General features: G+C 61.8%; 3 protein-coding genes across 7 annotated transcripts in view; 1 reads left to right on the forward strand and 2 right to left on the reverse strand.

Moving 5' to 3' along the window:
* KSR2 (kinase suppressor of ras 2) overlaps positions 1 to 2,627 on the reverse strand; it is an 88,601-nt gene extending 85,974 nt beyond the window's left edge. For all 3 annotated transcript variants that reach the window (XM_030026279.2, XM_030026276.2, XM_030026278.1), the window contains exon 1: positions 2,444 to 2,627. In XM_030026279.2, the coding sequence (XP_029882139.1) occupies positions 2,444 to 2,620 (177 nt within the window). In that variant the 5' untranslated portion in view covers positions 2,621 to 2,627. The remainder of the gene's footprint in view (positions 1 to 2,443) is intronic.
* An 8,114-nt stretch (positions 2,628 to 10,741) lies between these two features.
* On the forward strand, positions 10,742 to 13,580 carry RFC5 (replication factor C subunit 5). 3 transcript variants are annotated; one of them, XM_030026339.2, is made up of 11 exons: positions 10,742 to 10,815; positions 10,924 to 10,988; positions 11,099 to 11,235; positions 11,340 to 11,419; positions 11,765 to 11,838; positions 11,960 to 12,119; positions 12,287 to 12,368; positions 12,483 to 12,612; positions 12,821 to 12,898; positions 13,000 to 13,054; positions 13,289 to 13,580. In XM_030026339.2, exons 1-11 carry the CDS (start codon positions 10,784 to 10,786, stop codon positions 13,383 to 13,385), a joined length of 990 nt encoding a protein of 329 aa, XP_029882199.1. In that variant the 5' UTR covers positions 10,742 to 10,783; the 3' UTR covers positions 13,386 to 13,580. The 3 variants fall into 3 exon arrangements, with proteins under 3 accessions (XP_029882199.1, XP_029882200.1, XP_029882201.1); XM_030026340.2 differs by having other exon boundaries at positions 10,769 to 10,815; positions 11,104 to 11,235; XM_030026341.2 differs by having other exon boundaries at positions 10,794 to 10,815; positions 11,080 to 11,235.
* Positions 13,581 to 14,393: 813 nt separating this feature from the next.
* WSB2 (WD repeat and SOCS box containing 2) lies at positions 14,394 to 18,357 on the reverse strand. The gene is given in 10 exon segments (XM_041126290.1): positions 14,394 to 15,111; positions 15,328 to 15,435; positions 15,929 to 16,057; positions 16,301 to 16,473; positions 16,715 to 16,815; positions 17,175 to 17,306; positions 17,502 to 17,598; positions 17,600 to 17,741; positions 17,855 to 18,026; positions 18,207 to 18,357. Coding segments are annotated over 10 exon segments (1,233 nt in total). The 5' UTR covers positions 18,223 to 18,357; the 3' UTR covers positions 14,394 to 14,948.
* Between the last annotated feature and the right edge of the window lie 837 nt (positions 18,358 to 19,194).

The following is a 19,194-nucleotide window of genomic DNA, read 5'->3' on the forward strand; positions in this document are numbered from 1 at the left end:
GTGCCTGGCCCGGCTCTGCTGCCGCCAGATGGGAAGGGAAGAAGCACCGAGTGGGGCCTCTGCGTCTGCGTCACGTCCTTGGGACGCGGCGGTGGCGGCAGGGACTCAGGGCCAAGCTCGGCTCCTGCTTACGCTGGCGGCAACCCAGGACAACGCCGCCGGGAGCCATGGGCTCCTGTGGAGCCGGTCCAGACCTACACCGATGTGCCGGCATTGGGAATCTGGCCCCGGATTCGTCTGTTGTCTCTCCCCTTCTGGGAATCCCCCCGTTTCTGTGCTGAAAAGCAATGGGTGAGCATCGGCAGGGATGCCCACGGCCAAGACATGCCGCAAATGCCCCAGGTTGGGGGTGTTTTAGGGAAGGCAATACCGGGGCTCCCCGCTGCAGGTGCAGCACGATCCATAGGGGCTGGAGAGATGCTTCCCTGTGAGCACCTGGGATTTGCAGGGCCACCTCCCCACGGCCACCTCCAAACCCTCCGTCCGGACTGGGCTGAGCTGCCTCAGCGACACCAGGACGCTGCTTCGCCCCATGCCGGGAAGGAGCATCCCACCGGGACGGCTTCACCACGCTCTTCAGCTGCCCTCAGTCCCATCCACGGGAGGGAAGCGGTAATTCGTCAGCTGTGCCAACCCTAATGAGGTGGTTGCTCCACGTGGGATAAACTTCTGTAGTCCTGCACCTCTGGGCATTGGCTCTTCCGGGCAGGCTTCGAGCCTGCCAGCCCCCCGCAAAGTCTCCCACACACCCCAAAACCGCTGCTGCTTCATCCCCACCTCCCTGTCCCTCTTCCGAGGTTGCTCCGGGGGGGCTACGTGTGGCCCAACAGCTCCAGGCTGAGCCGGCAGCCCCTTGTGCGGAGAGGTGGGATGGGACAGGGCTTGGAGCAAGGAGAGGCCGTGGCAGGATCGGTATGGGAACACGGTGCAAGCCGGTGCCTGGAATGCAGAGCGGGGATCTGCACCCCAAACCCGGGGTTCCCCCCAACAAGTGGCACAGCAACGGCACGGCGATGCCCCGCTCGCTCCCACGGCACTCGGGACCTTTGGGAGCGAAAGCAGCGGGATGGGGTGTTTTGGTCACGGTCCAGAGCCAAAAGCCACCCTGCGGAGGGGCTGCGGGACCCCGGCAGGGTCCCGTGCAGCCAAGTACAGGAACCGCTGTGCCACCACGTTTGGGCTTTTGGTGAGAGCAGCCAGGTCAGAAAGCACCAGCCAAAAGGCCTGAGCGGGGCTGGCCTCCGAAATCCCCCCACCCACAGCCCCAGCTCTGCGTCAGCCGCTTCCCCACCGCCCCGTCAGTGTCTCCCCGGGGTCACGGCACTGTCGCGGCCACGCTTCTCTCCGCTTTGCTGCCGGTTGGGGTGTCCCGCTCACCCCTGGGAATCCCAGCCTGCCCAGACCTCCCCTGCCCATCCCAGCCTGCCAGCCTCCTGTTGAACCCCAAATCCATCCCCAGCCGGGTCCCGGCACACTCCAAGAGGAACCTCTTCCTACGGGGCTACAATAAACGGGGCCCTGCTTGGCAGCTTTTACTTCTATGCATTTTTCCCATCTATAAACCAAATAAATCCGGCTGGTGCTCCCCTTGGCACGGCCCTGTTGCCTTCATCCCCGGCAGTATCGAGGCTGTGGCTCGGCAAAGCCTCCCCTTCTCACCAGGGCTCTCCCCGCTGCCGGGGAAGGCCGAAGGGTTTGGGCAGATGCTGCATCGTGGAGCCGGGCCGAGGGGATGCGGCGGCAGGGGGGAAGGATGCAGCAAGGCCCAGGAGGGGGATGCTGCCTGGTGGGAGGGATGCAGGTGGGCTGGAGGGGATGCCGCCCGGTGGGGATGTAGGAACCTTGATGGAAGGGATGCGGCCAGGCTGGGGGGCTGCAGGTGGGCTGCAGCCTGGAGGAAGAGATGCAGCCAGGCCGGGGCGCGGGGGGGGGGGGGGGATGCAGCCTGATGGGAAAGTAGGAACCCACTGGAAAGGATGCAGCCAGGCCGGGCGGGGGGGGGGGGGGATGCAGCCCGGTGGAAAACATCCAGCCCGGCAGAAAACATCCAGCCCGGCCAAAGCAGGAGCCTGGAGGAAGGGATGCGGCCAGGCCGGGGGTTGCCGCGGGGGGGGGGGGGGGGGGGGGCTGCAGCCCGGCCCGAGGGGTGCAGGTGGGCCGAGGGGCTGCAGCCTGCCGGGGCGGTAGGAGCGTGGGCAGGGAGGGACGGAGGGATGCTGGGGGGGCCGGGAGGGATGCCGGGGGGCCGGGAGGACGCCGGGGGGGCCGGGACCGATACCGGACCCACCTCGGGGGCCACCTGCAGAGCGCGCAGCCTCACTCGGGCTCACCGCAGCGCCGCGGGGGAGCCCGGCGCGGCCCGGGGAGGGGGGGGGGGGGGGGGGGGGGATCGGATATTATTAAGGGAGAGGGGGGGGGCTGGTGGTGGTCGGCGGGCCCCTACCTCCAGGGTCCGGATCTCCTTCTGCGTGAGGTCGTTGGAGGCGGCGCACTTGGTGCGGAGCCCCTCCAGGTTGGAGATGCTGATGTCGATCATGTTCTGGACCAGCTCGCACTGCTGCAGCGCCTTCTGCAGACTCAGCTGCTGCTCCTCGCTCCTCGTCATGTTGTCCTCATCCATCGCTCGCCGCGCCCCCCCCCCCCCTACCCACCCACCCACCCCCCCCTCCACCCTCCGCCGCCCCCCCCCCAGCCCTCCCCTCCCCGCTCAGCCCCGCTCCGCCGCGGCCCGCAGCATCGCGGCCCCGCGGTGCCCACCGAGCCGTCAGCGCGGCGCCGCGGCCGCCTTCCCCCCCCCCCCACGGCCCCCCCCCACCCCCCCCCCCTCCACACACACCACACACACACACACACACACACCACACACACACACATACGCGCACCCCCCTCCCCGCTCCGGGCGCGGCGGGGCGGGGGCGGCGCGCTCCCGCACCGCGGGGCCGCGCTCGCTGCGCGCCGCTCCGCGCGGTAACGGCGAACCCCCCCCCCCCCGCCATCCTCATCCTCATCCCCATCATCATCCTCATCCTCATCCCCATCCCCATCATCATCCTCATCCTCATCATCATCATCATCACCCCGCCACCGCGTACGGGCAACCGCCCCCGGCTCGGGCATGGGGGGGGGGGGGTCCTGGGGCAATATGGGGGGGACTGGGGCAATAGGGGGGGCTGAGGCAATGGGGGGGGGCTGGGGCAATGGGGGTCCCTGGTGTAACAGGGGGCTGGGGTAATGGGGGGGGGCTGGGGGAATATGGGGGGGCTGGGGCAATGGGGGGGGCTGGGGCAATATGGGGGGACTGGGGCAATGGGGGTCCCTGGTGTCATGGGGGGGCTGGGGCAATGGGGGGGTGGGGCAATAGGGGGGGCTGGGGCAATGGGGGGGGCTGGGGCAATGGGGGTCCCTGGTGTCATGGGGGAACTGGGGCAATGGGGGGGACTGGGGCAATATGGGGGGCTGGGGCAATATGGGGGGACTGGGGCAATGGGGGGGGGCTGGGGCAATGGGGGTCCCTGGTGTCATGGGGGAACTGGGGCAATGGGGGGGACTGGGGCAATATGGGGGGCTGGGGCAATATGGGGGGACTGGGGCAATGGGGGGGGCTGGGGCAATGGGGGTCCCTGGTGTAACAGGGGGGCTGGGGCAATGGGGGGGCTGGGGGAATATGGGGGGGCTGGGGCAAAATGGGGGGGCTGGTGCAACGGGGGTCCCGGGTGTAACAAGGGGGGACTGGTGCAATGGGGGGGCCTGCTGCAGCAGGTGGTCCTGGGGCAACGTCGGGGGCCTGGTGTATGGGGGTCCCTGGTGCAACAGGGGGACCCTGGAGCAACTGGGGGGGCCTGGTGCAATGAGGATCCCTGGGGCAATGGGGGGGTACTGCTGCAATGGGGGCGAGCCTTGTGCAACAGGGGGGCCCTGGTGCAAAGAGGGGGCCGGGGTCAATGGGGGTCCCTAAGGCAGTGGGGTGGGGGGCTGGTGCAAAAGGGGCCCAGCTGCAATAGGTGCAGCTGGGGGGGTACAGGGCACGTGGACCCCCAAATGCCTAAGGAAGGCGTATTGGGGTGCAAGGGGGAACTGTGCTGCAGCCCCCACTGCGGAAAGAACGGGGCAGGAGTCACAGCACTGGGGAGCAGGAGGGGCCGGTTCCCCCCAGCTGCCCTCCCACCCCACGGCTCCCCCTGGCGCGGAGGGGATGCCGATGCTGCTCAGGGCCAGGCCAAATCCTGCCTCGCCCCACGGACCCCAGGGGTCGCGCAGAAGGGGACAACCGGGGGGGCAGCCGGGATGGAAATCTGCAGTGGGATCCGGGGAAAGCCAAGGAGGGACCCTGCGGTCCCTGCCCTAGCAACGGGATTTGGCCCAAAAGGGAGTAAAACCAACTAAAAACCAAGCTGCCGCGCCCAGAGGCCACAGTGACGGCCCCACGCTGACACCCAGGCTGCTGGGTAGAAGCCAAAAAAGCCCCCCCATGTGCTCCCCTGGATCTCCATTTCCCAGCAGCCAGAGCCCCTAGAGAAGCACTAACCCCCCCCGCAGGGGATGAACCCCACTCCTCCCTAGCACACTCAGCTATTTTGGGGTTCAGCCCAAGCACCGGCAGAGAAAGGGGGTACAGGCAGCACGCACTGCCCTCCCCCCCCCAGTGCTGGAGCCTTTCCCTCGGAGAAAAGCCTTTTCCTCTACTGGCTGCTGTGCTTGAGAAGCTTTACAGGAGCTTGGTATATGTATATAAAACATTTTATATACATATTACGTGTGTGGGTATATATATATATATAAATATATAAATATATATATAATTTTATATATAATTTTTAGATATCTATCTATAAAAGACACCCAGAGCCAGTCAAGAACGGCCAAGCCTGACCAACAAGCTCAGCAGTTATTCGGGAGAGATGGAACCAGGACGATGCTGCAAGAAACTCCGCCTGTCCCACTCCCCCAGAGCAAAGCTTCCTCTCACCCGTGGCCTCCTTGGCTTTGGATATTTGACTTTATTCCCAGTCGACGTACCCATCCCAGTCCACATCAACTCCATGGAGAACACAAGCCAAACGGCTTTACCCATCAAATTAAACTAGCCGTGCCTGCAGTGGTCATCTCACTGCGAATCGGGATATGGCTAAAAAAGTTTGAAATTTGCTGGGTTTTGCCTTTTTTTAATCAGATGTTTTCATTCCCAGGCTTGCCCCCGTGTTGGGATGACCACACAGGTCCCTTGTCCTCCCTCTCACTAGCAAGCCATTTGCTTCCCCACAAAAACTCTCTTTGAGGGTGGGAAGAAGCAGGTTAGAGGGATTTTATAGAAATTACTGGAATTTTAGCTTTTTGGTCGGTTTTGTGCAGTCCTGCCAGGAAGGGACCCAAAGCTGCAGCCACCCTGGCTCTGCAGAGTGTCCCCAACCCTGACTGTAAGGGGGACTCAGAGGGACTCTCCCCACAATGGGAAACACCGGCAGCTCCCCGGGTGAGAGCGGGGCAGTGGCCGGGGGCAGGACTCTGCCTGTACCCGCTGCCTCTGGCCAGGGGAGCCTCCGAAGGGGTTGTGGAGGGGTGATAAAGCAGAGGAAAATACATCAAAAGGGTTCAAAAAGCCAATTCTGTAAGAAGAAGAATAAGAATATTATAATATAATATAATTATATAATACAATATAATACCATATAATATAAATAAAAAGGGGATGCCAGACTACCATAGCCTAACAGAAGAGAATAATATAATATAATATAATATAAACTAAAAGGGAATGCCAGACTACCATACCCAAACTGAACAGAATAAGAACAGAATAATATAGTATAATATAATATAATACAATATAATATAATAAAAAGGGGATGCCAGGCTGAACTGCACAGAGCTGTTACCTTCTGCTCCACGTGTTTGGATCAGGCTGGGACTCACTCAGGCACTTTGCAAACCACAGCGGGACCAGGCGGTGAAAACCCACCTGAGCGACAGAGCGGGCAGCTGGAAGGAAAAACCTGGTGCAATTTCATAATACAGAGGATCCCGTTTTTTCTGGGCTGTGCTCTCAGTTTTGTTCTTAATTTCACATGCATATAGATACAGATATATTTATATGTTTCAGCTGGGTGTTTTAGCTGGGGTGGATGGGAGGTAGCAGCACTGAAGCAGCTGGGTTGCACTGGTGGGCACTGGTGGGCACTGGTGCAGCCCCAGGGGAGAAGCTTCCTCCCACTCTGCTGGCTTTTCCTCCGGGAAGAAGGAAGCAGAGCCCTGCGGAAAGGCCGACATTCCCTTGACTGCTGCAGCAGGCGCTTGGGGAAGGCAGCGATTGCCAGATATTTAACTATCGCCCGTGTTGGAAATGTGATGCAAATCCTGCCATTAACTGGAGCACAGGACAAAAAGAAAAAAAAAACACCACGCTGGACATTTTCTCTCCTGATGGCTTCTGAGGTTAATCAAGTCTTTCAATAACCAAACCAGAGATAAGAGGGCAAGGCACTCTCTGTACTCAGCACATTTGCAACAACAGATTATTTTTTAACCTAAAACATCCAAGCTACCAGGCCAGCCATTTCTGGGTCCGCTCTTCCCAGATCTGATTACAAGGGAGGGAAGGATGGGATGGTACCCAGAGGAGAGAGGATGCCGAGAGCGCCAGCTCAAATTTGGGGTGCTGGGGAGCAAGTGGGTCCCCCTTGGTATCCTTTGCCCATGCTGCTGCCCTTCCTCCCCACAACGCCGACAGCTTCCAGTGCAAAAAGAATTCCCACAATCCCAGTATCCGTCCTTCAAAATAAATAAATAAAATAAAGCAAGATAAAATAAAATAAAGCAAAATAAAATAAAGCAAAATAAAATAAAACAAAACAAAACAAAATAAATGCAAGCAGGGAGACTCCACTGGGGAAAAAAAACAAAAACAAACCAAAACCACCAGCAGCAGAAGACCTGCAGTGATTCCAGGCATACGCTGAACCTCACGCTCCACAAAAAAGCCTATTGCAGTCGGTGGGACAACTCACATCCTTGGAGCTGAGCTGGGCTGGCCCGGCCCGTGGTGTGAAAGGCGAATGCACGTCACGGACGGCGGGAGCAGCCCCGAGATCAATAAGAAAATCTGTGTTTTTCTATTCTACAGCCTCGGACAGCTTGAATTATTCATTTCCTTTCTTATCAGCGCCTGGATTGCGTACGCAGGCTAGCTGTGTGCGTTGTTACTCAGCAACATTAACTACTCCATTTCTAAAACATGAGTTGTTTTTGGCACAATCAGTTCATATAGAATGTATCTTCTGATGACTTAATTCACCTTTGTTAGTTTTCTTGCATGTCTGTGAGTGTGAAGCTATGGAAAGTCTCTTGAAACCAGGTTCATTTTCACACGGCGCCTAATGAGGAGGATGCTCTGCCGGCACACAGCATCCAGCTGGGAAAGGAGAGGGCATCCCCTCGGCACAGCCGGCTCATCAGAAGAACCCAGCCAAATCCCCCCTTGTGAAACCAACCCTTCACTGGCTTGTGCATCCCCGCAGCATCACACAATGCTTTTCCCACCAAATCCCCCCCAAAACGACCCCGCGAGACTTTTACGTGCCGTTGACCATTGGCCATAAGTGCTAAATTGTTGCTCCGGCTTCTTGCTGACCCCTTAAATTAAGGGTTGTCTCTGTTCCTCTTAGAGGCTGGGTGCCGCTCCGCGTGTGAGGAGTCTTTCTGATATTAGCATTTTTATTTCTTTATTATTAATATGCCAAACAGCATCTCCACCTCCGTGCTGGATGGGTCCATCTCTTGGAGTTTGCCTCCCAAGGAGCCCCCATTTCTCTTCCCTGTGAAAGAGCATCTCTGCCACCATCATCTCTGCCACCATCTACCCGGAATTCCCTCGTCCTCTTTCGAAGGGATGCGCCTGATGCCTCAGGGCTGTTAACAAACCTATCGACAGGGTTATATATTTCTAGTGCTGTCTACCAAGTCGGATGCGACCTGCCGGTCCTTCACCCAAGAGGTGTAACAGGTAAATAAGCCAAGACAGACAGCTCAGGCACTGGTTAATAATTCAGCCGGTCCTAACGATGCAGAATCATTGCAGGGGGATGCACTCATCAATTATAACGATAGTAAACAACGACCAATTTAAAAAAAAAAAAAAATCTTTAAAGCAATCTGGTCAAAAGAGAGGTGAAATTGCTCATGAGAGATATCACCGTGGATTTGAGCATGCACACCAGCCGCAGGCAGAAGAATTTGCCCGCCCCCTCCAAAGATTTTGCCTGGTCTGGAGCTCAAGATTTATTAATGATGAGGCACGGTGGGGGAGAAAACCCCTGGAAAAATCCATTTTGAAGGGCAAGAGCCTGCCCACAGGCAAAGGCAGATGCGAGGAGAGAAGAGCAGCTCTGGACTTGCTACGTAGGGGAGAAGCCCAAGCCCGTCAGGGCTCCAGGTCGCACCTTTCAGCCGGTGTCCGGGTGCTCGGGAAGGACCTCGCAGCTCCTCGCCTGCCATCGGAAGGGCCATCTGTCACGGCCGTCACGCGCCCAGAGGAATGGCTGAGGCTTGCTGAGCTCAGCTTTGAGCTCCTGCTTTCCTTCATGGGGCTGGGGGGAAAAAAAAAGGGAAAAAAAAAAAATAGGAAAGCAGCTGCCCTCTGGCAGCTTTTTGGGTTTCTACAGGATTCGACCTGGAGCTCTTGATGTTTTCCCTTCCCTTCCCCTGCCAGCAAAAGGAGTTCCCCCTGATTTTTTTTCTCCCCCCCAATATACTCCCCATCACATCTACTTCCCAACAGATCTCTTCCCATCACCTCTCCACCTGCACTTTCCCAGCCAGAGCCCCTCACCACAGCCCGGCTTTCCTTTCTCCATCCATGGCATGTAAACCGGAGCAGCGCCTGAGCATCCCCGCCAGCCAGCTTAGGCTGTTTTTCCCTCTAAGCCAGTTTTCTAAGGAGGCTCCAGCCGTTTGCCAAAGCCCAGCGTGAAATAGCACGGACACCTCTTCCTCTGGAGGCAACTCTGGAAAGAAAAGGCCGTATCCAGCACCTCCAGGAATAGCCAGGAGCCACTCGGCCCCCGGCAGAGACACCCCCGTTACTCAGCCAAGAGCTTTGGCAGCACAAGGGACGGAAGACGGGGCTGATTTTTCAAGTTAGTCAACCAGAAAAAAAAGAGACCTGCAAAACTTTGGGCTGCTCTCACGCGCCGGGAAGCGGCAGGGATGGGGCTAAAGGCGTCATCCTCCTCGCAGCCACCTCTCCAGTTTGCTGCTCCCGTCGCACCGGGTGAACCACAGCAGGTCTGCTCTCCTCCAGCTCCCAGGCAGCCCCCGGAGCTGCCGCCCTTCGCCCCAGCCTGCAGCCTTCAGGTGCCCCTCTCACCCAACGGGGTTTCCAAGAGCGGGGTCACCCCAAAAGCATGGTCACAACTTTGCTCCGGCAATTCCTGGTGCCGCGCTCTCTCCAAAAGCACAGGCACCACGCTTCGCTTCGGTGAACACCAGCACCGCGCTCGCCCCAAGAGCAAGCCCGCAACCTTGCTTGAGCAATTCCCGGTGCTGGGCTTTCCCCCAAAGCACAGGCATGACCTTGCTTTGGTGAGTACCCGCACTGCACTCTCCCCAAAACCAGGCCCACGGCCTTGCTTTAGCAATTCCCAAGTGCTGTTCTCGCAATCAGCACCCTGCTTTGGTGAACGCCAGCACCGCGCTCTCCCCAAAAGCACGCCCACAATCTTACTTTAGCAATTCCTGGTACCGTGATCTCCCCAGGAGCGTGCCCACAACCTTGCTTTAGCAAATCCCAGCACCCCGCTCTCCCCAAAAATCACATCCACAAACCTGCTTTAGCATTTCCCAGTGCCGCACTCTCCCCAGAACTGTGCCCACAACTACACTTTAGCAATTCCCAGTGCCACGCTCTCCCCAAAAGCATGTCTACAACTTTGCTTTAGCAATGCCCAGTGCCGTGCCCTCCTCAAGAGCACAAGCACGACCTTGCTTTGGTGAACGCCAGCACCGCGCTCTCCCCAGGAGCATGCCCACAACTTTGCTTTAGCAATTCCCATCATCATGCTCTCCCCAACAGCATGCCCGCAGCACTGGTTCAGCAATTCCCGGCACTGCAGTCTCCCCAAAAGCATGCCCACAACTTCACTTCAGCAATTCCCAGCACCACGCTCTCCCCAAAACCATGCCCGCAGCCTCGCTTTAGCAACTCCCAGTGCCATGCTCTCCCCAAAAGCATGCCCACAACTACAATTTAGCAATTCCCAGTGCCGTGCCCTCCTTGAGACCACAAGCACGACCTTGCTTTGGTGAACGCCAGCACCGCGCTCTCCCCAAAAGCATGCCCACAACTTCGCTTTAGCAATTCCCAGCATCATGCTCTCCCCAACAGCATGCCCGCAGCACTGGTTCAGCGATTCCCGGCGCTGCACTCTCCCCAAAACCATGCCCACAACTTCACTTCAGCAACTCCCAGTGCCACAGTCTCTCCAAAAGCACGCCCGCAGCCTTGCTTTAGCAAATCCCAGCGCCGTGCTCTCCCCAAAACCGTGCCCGCAGCGACAATTTAGCACCTCCCAGCGCTGTGGCCCCCCCCCCCCCAAGCACACACCCCCCCCAGCTCAGCTCCAGCCCTCCCCAGCCCCGCAGTCCTCCCCCCCCCCAGTACAAGCACCGCCTCCCTTCGCTAACCACCACCAATGCGTCGGGACGGGGCGGAGCGGGGCGGGGGGGGCGGCCGTACGGCCGCCCCCCCCGCCCCGCTCCGCCCCGTCCCGCCGGTCTCGCGAGGCGGCGGAAGATGGCGCGGGCCGGTGGCGGGAATCTGCCGTGGTACAACCGGGAACGGAGCGGGGCGGGGGGGGGGGAAGCGGCGGGCGCTGTCCCGACCTGACCTGACCCCCCCCCCCCCCCCGCCGCGGTGCGCTGTCTCCGGTGCAGGGTGGAGAAGTACCGGCCGCAGACGCTGTCCGAGCTGGTGTCTCACGGGGATATCCTCAGCACCGGTAAGTGACCCCCCCCATCTCATCCCCCCCCCCCCCCCACCCGCCACAACACTACCGGGGGGTACCGGGTATCCCCCCCCCCCCCCCCAAGCCCGTTATCCCTTCTCCAGTGCAGCGGTTCATCAGTGAGGATCGGCTCCCGCATCTTCTCCTCTACGGTCCTCCCGGTACCGGTAAGACCTCGACCATCCTCGCCTGCGCCAAGCAGCTCTACCGGGAGCGGGAGTTTGGCTCCATGGTGCTGGAGGTGAGTGGGGGTGGGGTGGGATGGGTGATGGTTGGGGGTGTCGTCCCCCCCACCCCTGGGTGCATCCTCAGGCAAGGATGCAGATCCACACCGTCTCCCTCCAGCTCAACGCCTCCGATGACCGGGGTATCGACATCGTCCGAGGGCCCATCCTGAGCTTCGCCAGCACCAGGACCATCTTTAAGTAAGTGGCAGGTCTGCACTTCCCAAAACTCCCCGTCCCTTTGTCACAAACCGCCCCCCGCTGACACGGCGTGCCTCGGTGCTCAGCTTGGGTGGTGGGTTGGGGGGAGCTTCTGGGGTGGGAAGCGTACCGGAGCGGATGGGAAGGAGTCAGGGGTGCCCTCCAAGCAGGGAGGATGAGGGTGGTAAGGATGAGCGATAAAGATGCTGGTCTGGAGGGGAAAGGAGGGCTCCCTGGGAGCACTCGTGGGGGTCAGGCTGGGAATAAGCGTCCCCCGCTTCCCCCTCTCCAGCACCAACCCAGCAGCCGGGACCAAAGCCACCCCCTTTCTTCTCCCTTTTTAAGGAAAGGCTTCAAGCTCGTCATCCTGGATGAAGCCGACGCCATGACCCAGGATGCTCAGAACGCCCTGAGGCGAGGTGAGGGGCGCTGGGGACCCCACGCCGCTGGCACCCCTTCAGCCTTCCCCAGTCTGGCGCGGGGCGGGAGCTTGTACGAGGCAGCAGACGAGGACCAGCCTCTCCTCCCTCCCCTTTGCAGTGATCGAGAAGTTCACCGAAAACACCCGCTTTTGCCTCATCTGCAACTACCTCTCCAAGATCATCCCTGCCCTGCAGTCCCGCTGCACACGCTTCCGCTTCGGCCCCCTCACCCCGGAGCTGATGGTCCCCCGGCTGCGGCACGTCATACAGGAGGAGGGGTGAGCCGGGGGCGGCACGGGACCGGGGGGGGGCTCCGCAGCATCCTCCGTGCCCCCTTTTTCCCCGTTCCCCTACAGGAGAAGGAGCAGCGGGGCTCGGTTTTCCACGGTTGTCTTTCCCTCCGGCAGCGCTGCCTCCCTCTGCAGCCCCAGGTCTTGTTTTCCAGGGTGGATGTGACCGAGGATGGGATGAAGGCTCTGGTGACCCTCTCCAGCGGCGACATGCGCAGAGCCCTCAATATCTTGCAGGTACGGACCCGGGCCGCGGCCGCTCTCCCCTCATGTAAGCCAGCAGCGGTCCTGGAGGGTTTGGTGGAGGAAGGGCTGAGCTCTTCATCCCTCCTCCACCCTCCTCTTCCTCAGAGCACCACCATGGCCTTCGGGAAAGTGACAGAGGAGAACGTCTACACCTGCACGGGACACCCCCTCAAGTCTGACATCGCCAACATCCTCGACTGGATGCTGAACCAGGACTTTACCACCGCCTATCGCAGTATCCTTGTCCCTCCGCTGGCCCTGGGGTGTAATCCCCGCTGCTATAAATCCTCCTCTTTGCCGGGGCTTCCCATCCTGTGACCTCCTGCTCCGGCTGGGGTGGGTGCTGCTCACTGGGGAGGGTCCTCGGGGTTGTCGCGGGGATGAGGAGTGGGATCTTGCAGGGAAAGGCCTGGAAGAAAACCCTTCACTCGCTCTCGTCTCAGAAATCACGGAGCTGAAGACGCTGAAGGGCTTGGCCCTGCAGGACATCCTCACCGAGATCCACCTCTTTGTGCACAGAGGTAGGGGCTTGCAGGGCCGGCTCCCGGCCGACCCTGGGAAGGCCAACCATCGTCCCCCCCCCCAGCCCGCACTGACACACACCGTCTCCTTCTCTCCACAGTTGATTTCCCACCCTCGATCCGCATCCAGTTGCTGATCAAAATGGCAGACATCGAGTAAGTGTCTGCTCACCCCCGCCCAGTGCCCCAAAACACCCCGGCTGGGGGGGCTGCCAGTGTGCCCACCCCACGGGGGTCACCGCTATTGCACTGTGCCGGGTCCTGGCAGCCGGTGGGCACCACCGGCAGATGCCCACGGCCCCTGCGCATCCATCCTAGCCAGGGCCGTTACACTGCCGGGACGCGGACGCTGGTGTAAACACCCAAACCTGCCCTTGCCCCCTGCTCCAGGTACCGGCTGGCTGCTGGGACCAGTGAAAAGATTCAGCTGAGCTCCCTCATCGCGGCTTTCCAAGTCACCAGGGACCTGATCGTGGCCGAAGCCTGAGTCCTGCTGGGTGGATCCTTGCTTGCAACGCCAGATCTCGCAGAAGCTGGAAGGGACTGTCAGCCCCACGCCCGGAGCTGCTCCCTGCAGCTTTCTGTTTCCTTTTCCCAAGCCTTGAGCCCGCAGCAGGGGTCAGAGAGTCGGACAGCATTGTTTCTGAGCTTCGGCGGGAAATACAGATGCCTCTAAAGCCCAGCAGCTTGCACTTGTCTTTCCTTTTTCCTCCTGTACAGCAAGGACCAAAGGGAGGTGGTCGAGGCTCACCCCCTGCCCCATTGCAAAGGCATCGCACCCACACAGGCTGAAAACCAGCTTGCAAAACCTCCGTTCCTTGCGGGGCAGAGCTGCCCCGGGTGCTCACACGTGGCTTGTGCCACCCCGTTGCTTGTGCAGCCGAGCGGGGCAGCCACGCGCTGCAAGCTGCGCAGGGACAGCGTGGTTTCTTGCAGTGACGTCCCCGTTACGAGAGGGAACGTAGTTGTGGGTCACAGCCGTACGGGTTAGGGAAACGCCAGCTTTCTGCGTTCAGCTGCTCGCAAGGGAAAACATCCTGGGGAGCAGTTTAGAGGAGACGTTCCCTGGCTTCCCCATCGGCCGGGGTCGCAGCCTCGGGCTCGTGCACAGACCGAGCTCTGTAGCACGCAGCGGACTCGAAGCACGTGCTGTCACTCCAGACACCAGCTAAGCTGGAGGGAGACAAGCACACGAGACTGCTTCATGCACAGCACGTCTGGATATCGGGCTGCTCCAGTGCAGAGCTCCAGCGGGGAGAAGAAGCAACAGAGGAATGGGAGCTGGGGGCTGCATGAAGCCCCGTGTCCTGCCTTCATGGTGGACTGATCCTCCCCAGCACCCACTGCTGAACGCTTACTGGTCTGCTGTGCTTCAGAGCCAAGTGAGCGCTCGCTGCTGCCGCGGCAGGAGGCCTGGAGGCCCTGGGCCCCAGCCCACTGGAGCCTGCCCTGCCAGGTATCCCCAGGTCACCTCTACGAGCCAAGAGGAAAGACGTGAGGAATAATTTTTTATTCTGTCATCGCTGTCGTCTAGTCCACAGAGACCTGCTCGGGTTTATCCAGCTCGTGCCCAGACGAGGAGAGCAGCAGAGCGCGCACACCTCTGGGAACTAAGGTACAGTACGAGCCAGTCCCGGTGAGGGTCGGTTTTGTCAGGGCCGGTTGTAGCCCCATATTCGTACAAATGACAAAAGCTCCGCTCAGACTGCGGCTGCTGACCTTCAACCCACAACATTGCACTTGGAGGCAAAAGCACCTGACCCAAAACTTGCAGATAGCAGGGGGACAGGGGGACCCGTGTCCCCTGCGGGGCGACCACAGCTGTGCCCCTTGCCCTCTGCATGCATTTTTCTGGGTTCTAGTATTATTATACCGAAAAATCCCTCCATGTTCACAGACACAGCCCCAAAACAAGGGGAGTAGCAATCCTCCTGCCCCACGGCTCACGAATCAGCGAGACGTCGTTGCTGCGGTGCCTCCTCTAACCCAGGCTGAGCCCCGCCGCCGGGCAGAGGGCTCTCGCTTCTGTGCCTCCACTTTCCGTGCTGCCTTAAAAGGTCCGGTAAGTAAGGAATTCCTTCAGCTTCCTGGGAATGGGGAGCGCGAGGACCTGGTACGTCGTCAGAAAGGTGCGCAGAGCTTTGCGACACAAGTGCTTTAGTGACGAGAGGACCCTGGGAGCGGTCCAGAATTGGACGTGGCCATCTCTGGTCCTGCAACAAGACCCCAGCGAGCCGTGAGCACAGGGCAGACAGACCCTAGAAAGCTCAATTACCCCCAAATACCCTCAGCTCGCAGCAACCACGTGTTCCCCAGCCCAGGAAACCAGCCCGTACCCTCAGGGAAGCCCAGAATTTGCTGAGCAGACACAGAGCTGCAGGAGGAGGAAGCAGCCTGCGTTTCTCCGCTCTGCTTTCCTGCATACGCACCCTGTGGCAATGAAACCGCCGTGTGGAAAGTACATGCAGCACAGGCCGTTGGTCATGGGAGCAAACGCGACCGGAGACCGCAGCTCCAACGCCCAGATCCTCAGGAGCCTAAGGAGAAAGGGAGGGGACACGATGCCAGGCCCACATCCACGCAGCCCCTGCAGCTAAAATAAAGCCTCTGGGTTCACCTGAATGCATGCAAACTCTGGAGTAGGATTTTCTTCCCATGGGCTTAGAGCATCCCAGGAGTGTCACAACACGGCAGCAAAGCGGGAGGCACTGTCCCCTGTAGAGCTGAGCTGGATGCAGACAGAGCTAGTGACTGTGCTGAGGGGCACAGTGAGGGCAGCACAGCACGCAGGAGGACACGGGCCCCGGCTCATCGCTCAGAGGGACGACAGGGCCCTGACTTTGTTAGCCCTTGCCACAGCCAAGCCGCGGTGTCCCGGGCAGCCTGCCCTTTCCCCTTACGCCGGGCACTGGTGGGGACCTGGCATGCGAGGTCTGCTCCCCGCTGGCACGTCCTGAGCTCCCGGTTCGTTTTGGTGGTGTCCTCCTGGGACCCTCTTGTCACTGGAGGTCCCCAAGGGGGTTCACTCACCTGTCGTCCGCCACCGTGGCCAGGTAGAGGCCCTCAGGGGAGAAGCAGACCGAGCGCAGGGAGCTGGTGTGGACTTCGCTGCTGTGGACTTCACTGCTGTAGTCCAGCGCCGAGTGCAGGGGGACGTGGCTGCGGGTGGGGAGAAAAAGCCCAGCGTCAGCCCCAGGCTGCCGTAAGCCCCATCCCCAGTGCTCCAGGGCTGACAGAGGGGCCAAACCCGGTAAGTCAGAGCTCCCCTTCAGCCGCTGGAGAGAGCGGAGAGCTGCTGGCTGTGCCCACCTAGAAGGGAAGGCCACGCTCAGCCCCAGCAAACCCCCACGGCATTGCTCTGCCCCCCTTCCACGGTCCCTCACCGGCCCCCTGGCTCCATACCGCAGCGTCCTCAGCTGCTCCCCGGTGTAGGGGTCCCACATGATGACGCAGGCATCGTAGGAGGCGGTGACGAGGAGCGCCGAGTCCGGCGAGAAGTCGCACGACACCACGCTGCTCTGGTGCCCCTCCAGCCTCCGGATGAGGGTGTAGGACCGCATGCTCCACAGCAGCGCCTGCAGGACACGGGCAGGGGCTGAGGCTGGCAGCATGCCCAGGGTGGGAGCAGAGAAGCATCTCCCCCTTGGGCTCTGGTGCCAGCTCCTCCGTGCGGAACCAGAACGGCTGAGGAGCGAGGGTGGCTCTGGCCAGGCCCCTTCGCATAGGGGTGCTTCTCGCACGGGGGGGGACACGGAGGGCCAAGGGGAGCGCTGGATTCAGCGGGACACGGGATGGCTCCCATCCTGCAGGACTCACCGACTTCTCTCCGGCAGCGGAGCAGAGCATGCTGCAGTCTGGGGAGATGGAGCAGCAGTAGACCCACTGCACGTGGCCCGACAGCACCTGGACCTGCCGCCCTGGGGATGGCAGACATGCGAGTCACGAGAGGGAAGGGGAAGAGGCAGCGCCGGCTTTGCCCCCGCTCTCCCCTCCCTTTCCCGAGAGGGAACGCGCATGGGGGGTGGGGGGTTCCCCACGGCAGATCCCAAGCTCTGTCTACTTGCAACCCCCTCCTGCACCTCCCAGGCCCCACCGGGAAGGGGATGGCTCTGCTCCATGTCGCAGGACTCCCCACTTCTGCCTTGAATACTGTCCCGAAGATCCTCTCCCACCATCTCCCCTACCGGGGTGGGTTTCTCCCCCGCTCTCTCCCGCAGCAGAGCCCAGCCTCAGCCAGGGATGAGCTAGCACCGGGGACATCCCCGCACGCTCCTACCATCTCTGCTCAGGTCCCAGACGCGCAAGGTCTTGTCCCGCGAGGCCGACACAAGGATGAGGCTTCCGTTGGGAGCGAAGCTCAGGTCTCTGACAACATCCTGGTGCCCCAAGAGGCTGAAGAGGAGGTGTCCTGCGGAGAAAAGAGTGGCTGTGCTCGGCGCCCTGGGAACGAGGCGGTGCCTCTCATGCGCAGGCAGCCCTGCTTGGGACAGGGCTCACCCCTGGGAAGCACTTGGGGAAGGATGGAGACGGGATCCGCCTTCCGAGGGGGAGCAAGGGGAGAGAAACCAGCCTGAAGCCACGACAGCGGGCGAGGGCCGCTCACCTGTCTGCACCTCCCAGACCTTGATCTGCCCGTCGTTGAGCCCGGTGGCCAGGATCAGGCAGGGAAGACCCACGGCGCAGGCAGGGTCCGTCTCCCCCCCCCTCGGCCGCCGGAGGCCAGGCGCTGAAAGCCAGGCCCCACACGATCTGCCCGCACTCCAGCGTCTTCTCCTTGGCCGCCCCTCGGCTCCTCGCCTCCGCTTTGCTGCCGCGGCTCTTGCGCTCCGAGGTTTTGCAGCTGCTGGGAGAAAGGAGGGACGCACGTTTAACTCCCCCCCCCCCCCCCGGGGTGGGGGGTCCTCTGCGTACCCCCAAACCATCCAGCCCCCCCCCCCCCGCCCCCCAAATACTCACAGCTCGGCCTCCTCCAGGGGCCAGGGGATCAGCTTGACCACGCAGTGTCCCTGCGACCAGGCGAACCAGGCACCGTCGGGGGAGAAGGCCACGCTCCACGTCTCGCAGCTGGATTTCCAGTCGTAGCGCTGGGGACGGCCCGGCTTCAGCTCCGCCAGCAGGACCGGCTCCTCTGGGCGGCGGGACGGCCACGTTACCCCCCCCTGGCCCGGGCCTCACTCACCCCGCTCCTCCCGCCCTCCCCGGGGGGGATTTTTTTTTTTTTTGGGGGGGGGGGGGTTTACCCGCTTCCCCGACCCTCAGCGAGGCGGCCCCGGCCGCCCTCCCGCCCGCCCGCCCGCCCGCGCCTCACCTCCGCTCGGCTTCATGGCGGCCTCCGGCCCGGCCACGGCAAGGCCCCGCCGGGCCTCCGCCGGCCCAGGCCCGGGCCCAGGGTGGCGGTAGCGGCGGCGGCGCGGTGAGGGGAGCCCCGCTGCCTCCTCCTTCCTCCGCCTTCCTCCTCCTCCTCCTCCTCCTCCTCCGGCGGCACCGCCCCGGCCGCGGCTTGGGCCCGGGCAAACAAAGCGCCGAGCCGTGCCCCGGCCTCCGCTGGGGGGGGGGGGACGCCTCGCCCCCCCCCCCCCCCCCCCCCCGCCGCCGCCGCCGCCGTGTCCGTCCCTCCCCGCCGCTGCTGGGGGGCTGGCGGCGGCACCCGCCGTCCCTCTGCCTGCGGTGCAGCGTGGGCACCCCCGGGCACGGCACCCACGCGGGGACACCCCCCTCACAGTGGAACCCCAAGGACCCAGCACCCACATGGTGACCCCCCCTGGTAGTGACCCCCCCAAGGGACCCAGCATCCGCCCAGTGACACCCCCCTGGCAGTGGAACCCCAAGGACCCAGCACCCACATGGTGACCCCCCCTGGCAGTGACCCCCCCAAGGACCCAGCACCCACACAGTGACACCCCCCTGGCAGTGACCCCCCCCCCCAGGACCCAGCACCCACTCAGTGACACCCCCCCCCCGGCAGTGGCACCCCAAGGACCCCGCACCCACTGGGTGACGCTCGCCCTGGCAATACCTCCCGTGAGTCACTGCAGAGACATCTGGCCAGCCCACCCCCGCACCCCCCCGAATTGGCCATCCCTCCAGCCCCCCCAATGCCCCCCGCTATGCCTGGCGGTGGGGGGGGGCCCGCACACCAACAGTGCAGCGGCGACATAGGGGATCCCCCCCCCCGCCAGTGCTCGTCCCCCTCTATCCCCCCCGGCTCGGGGTCCCCCACGCTGAGAAGCCGGGGTGCGGGGAGCGTGGGGATCCGGGGAGCTGCACCCGCAGGCGCGCTGGGATCTGCTGGAGTC

The sequence above is a fragment of the Aquila chrysaetos genome, chromosome 9 (genome assembly GCF_900496995.4).
Source record: "Aquila chrysaetos chrysaetos chromosome 9, bAquChr1.4, whole genome shotgun sequence".
NCBI lineage: Eukaryota > Metazoa > Chordata > Aves > Accipitriformes > Accipitridae > Aquila > Aquila chrysaetos.

Bases quoted from the DNA above. Each gene is read 5' to 3' on its own strand.
- RFC5 (XM_030026339.2), top strand. From the start codon at position 10,784: ATGGCGCGGGCCGGTGGCGGGAATCTGCCGTG. The intron at 12,369-12,482 runs GTACGGACCCGG...CCTCTTCCTCAG, and splicing joins GAGCCCTCAATATCTTGCAG to AGCACCACCATGGCCTTCGG. The intron at 12,899-12,999 runs GTAGGGGCTTGC...TTCTCTCCACAG, and splicing joins CCACCTCTTTGTGCACAGAG to TTGATTTCCCACCCTCGATC.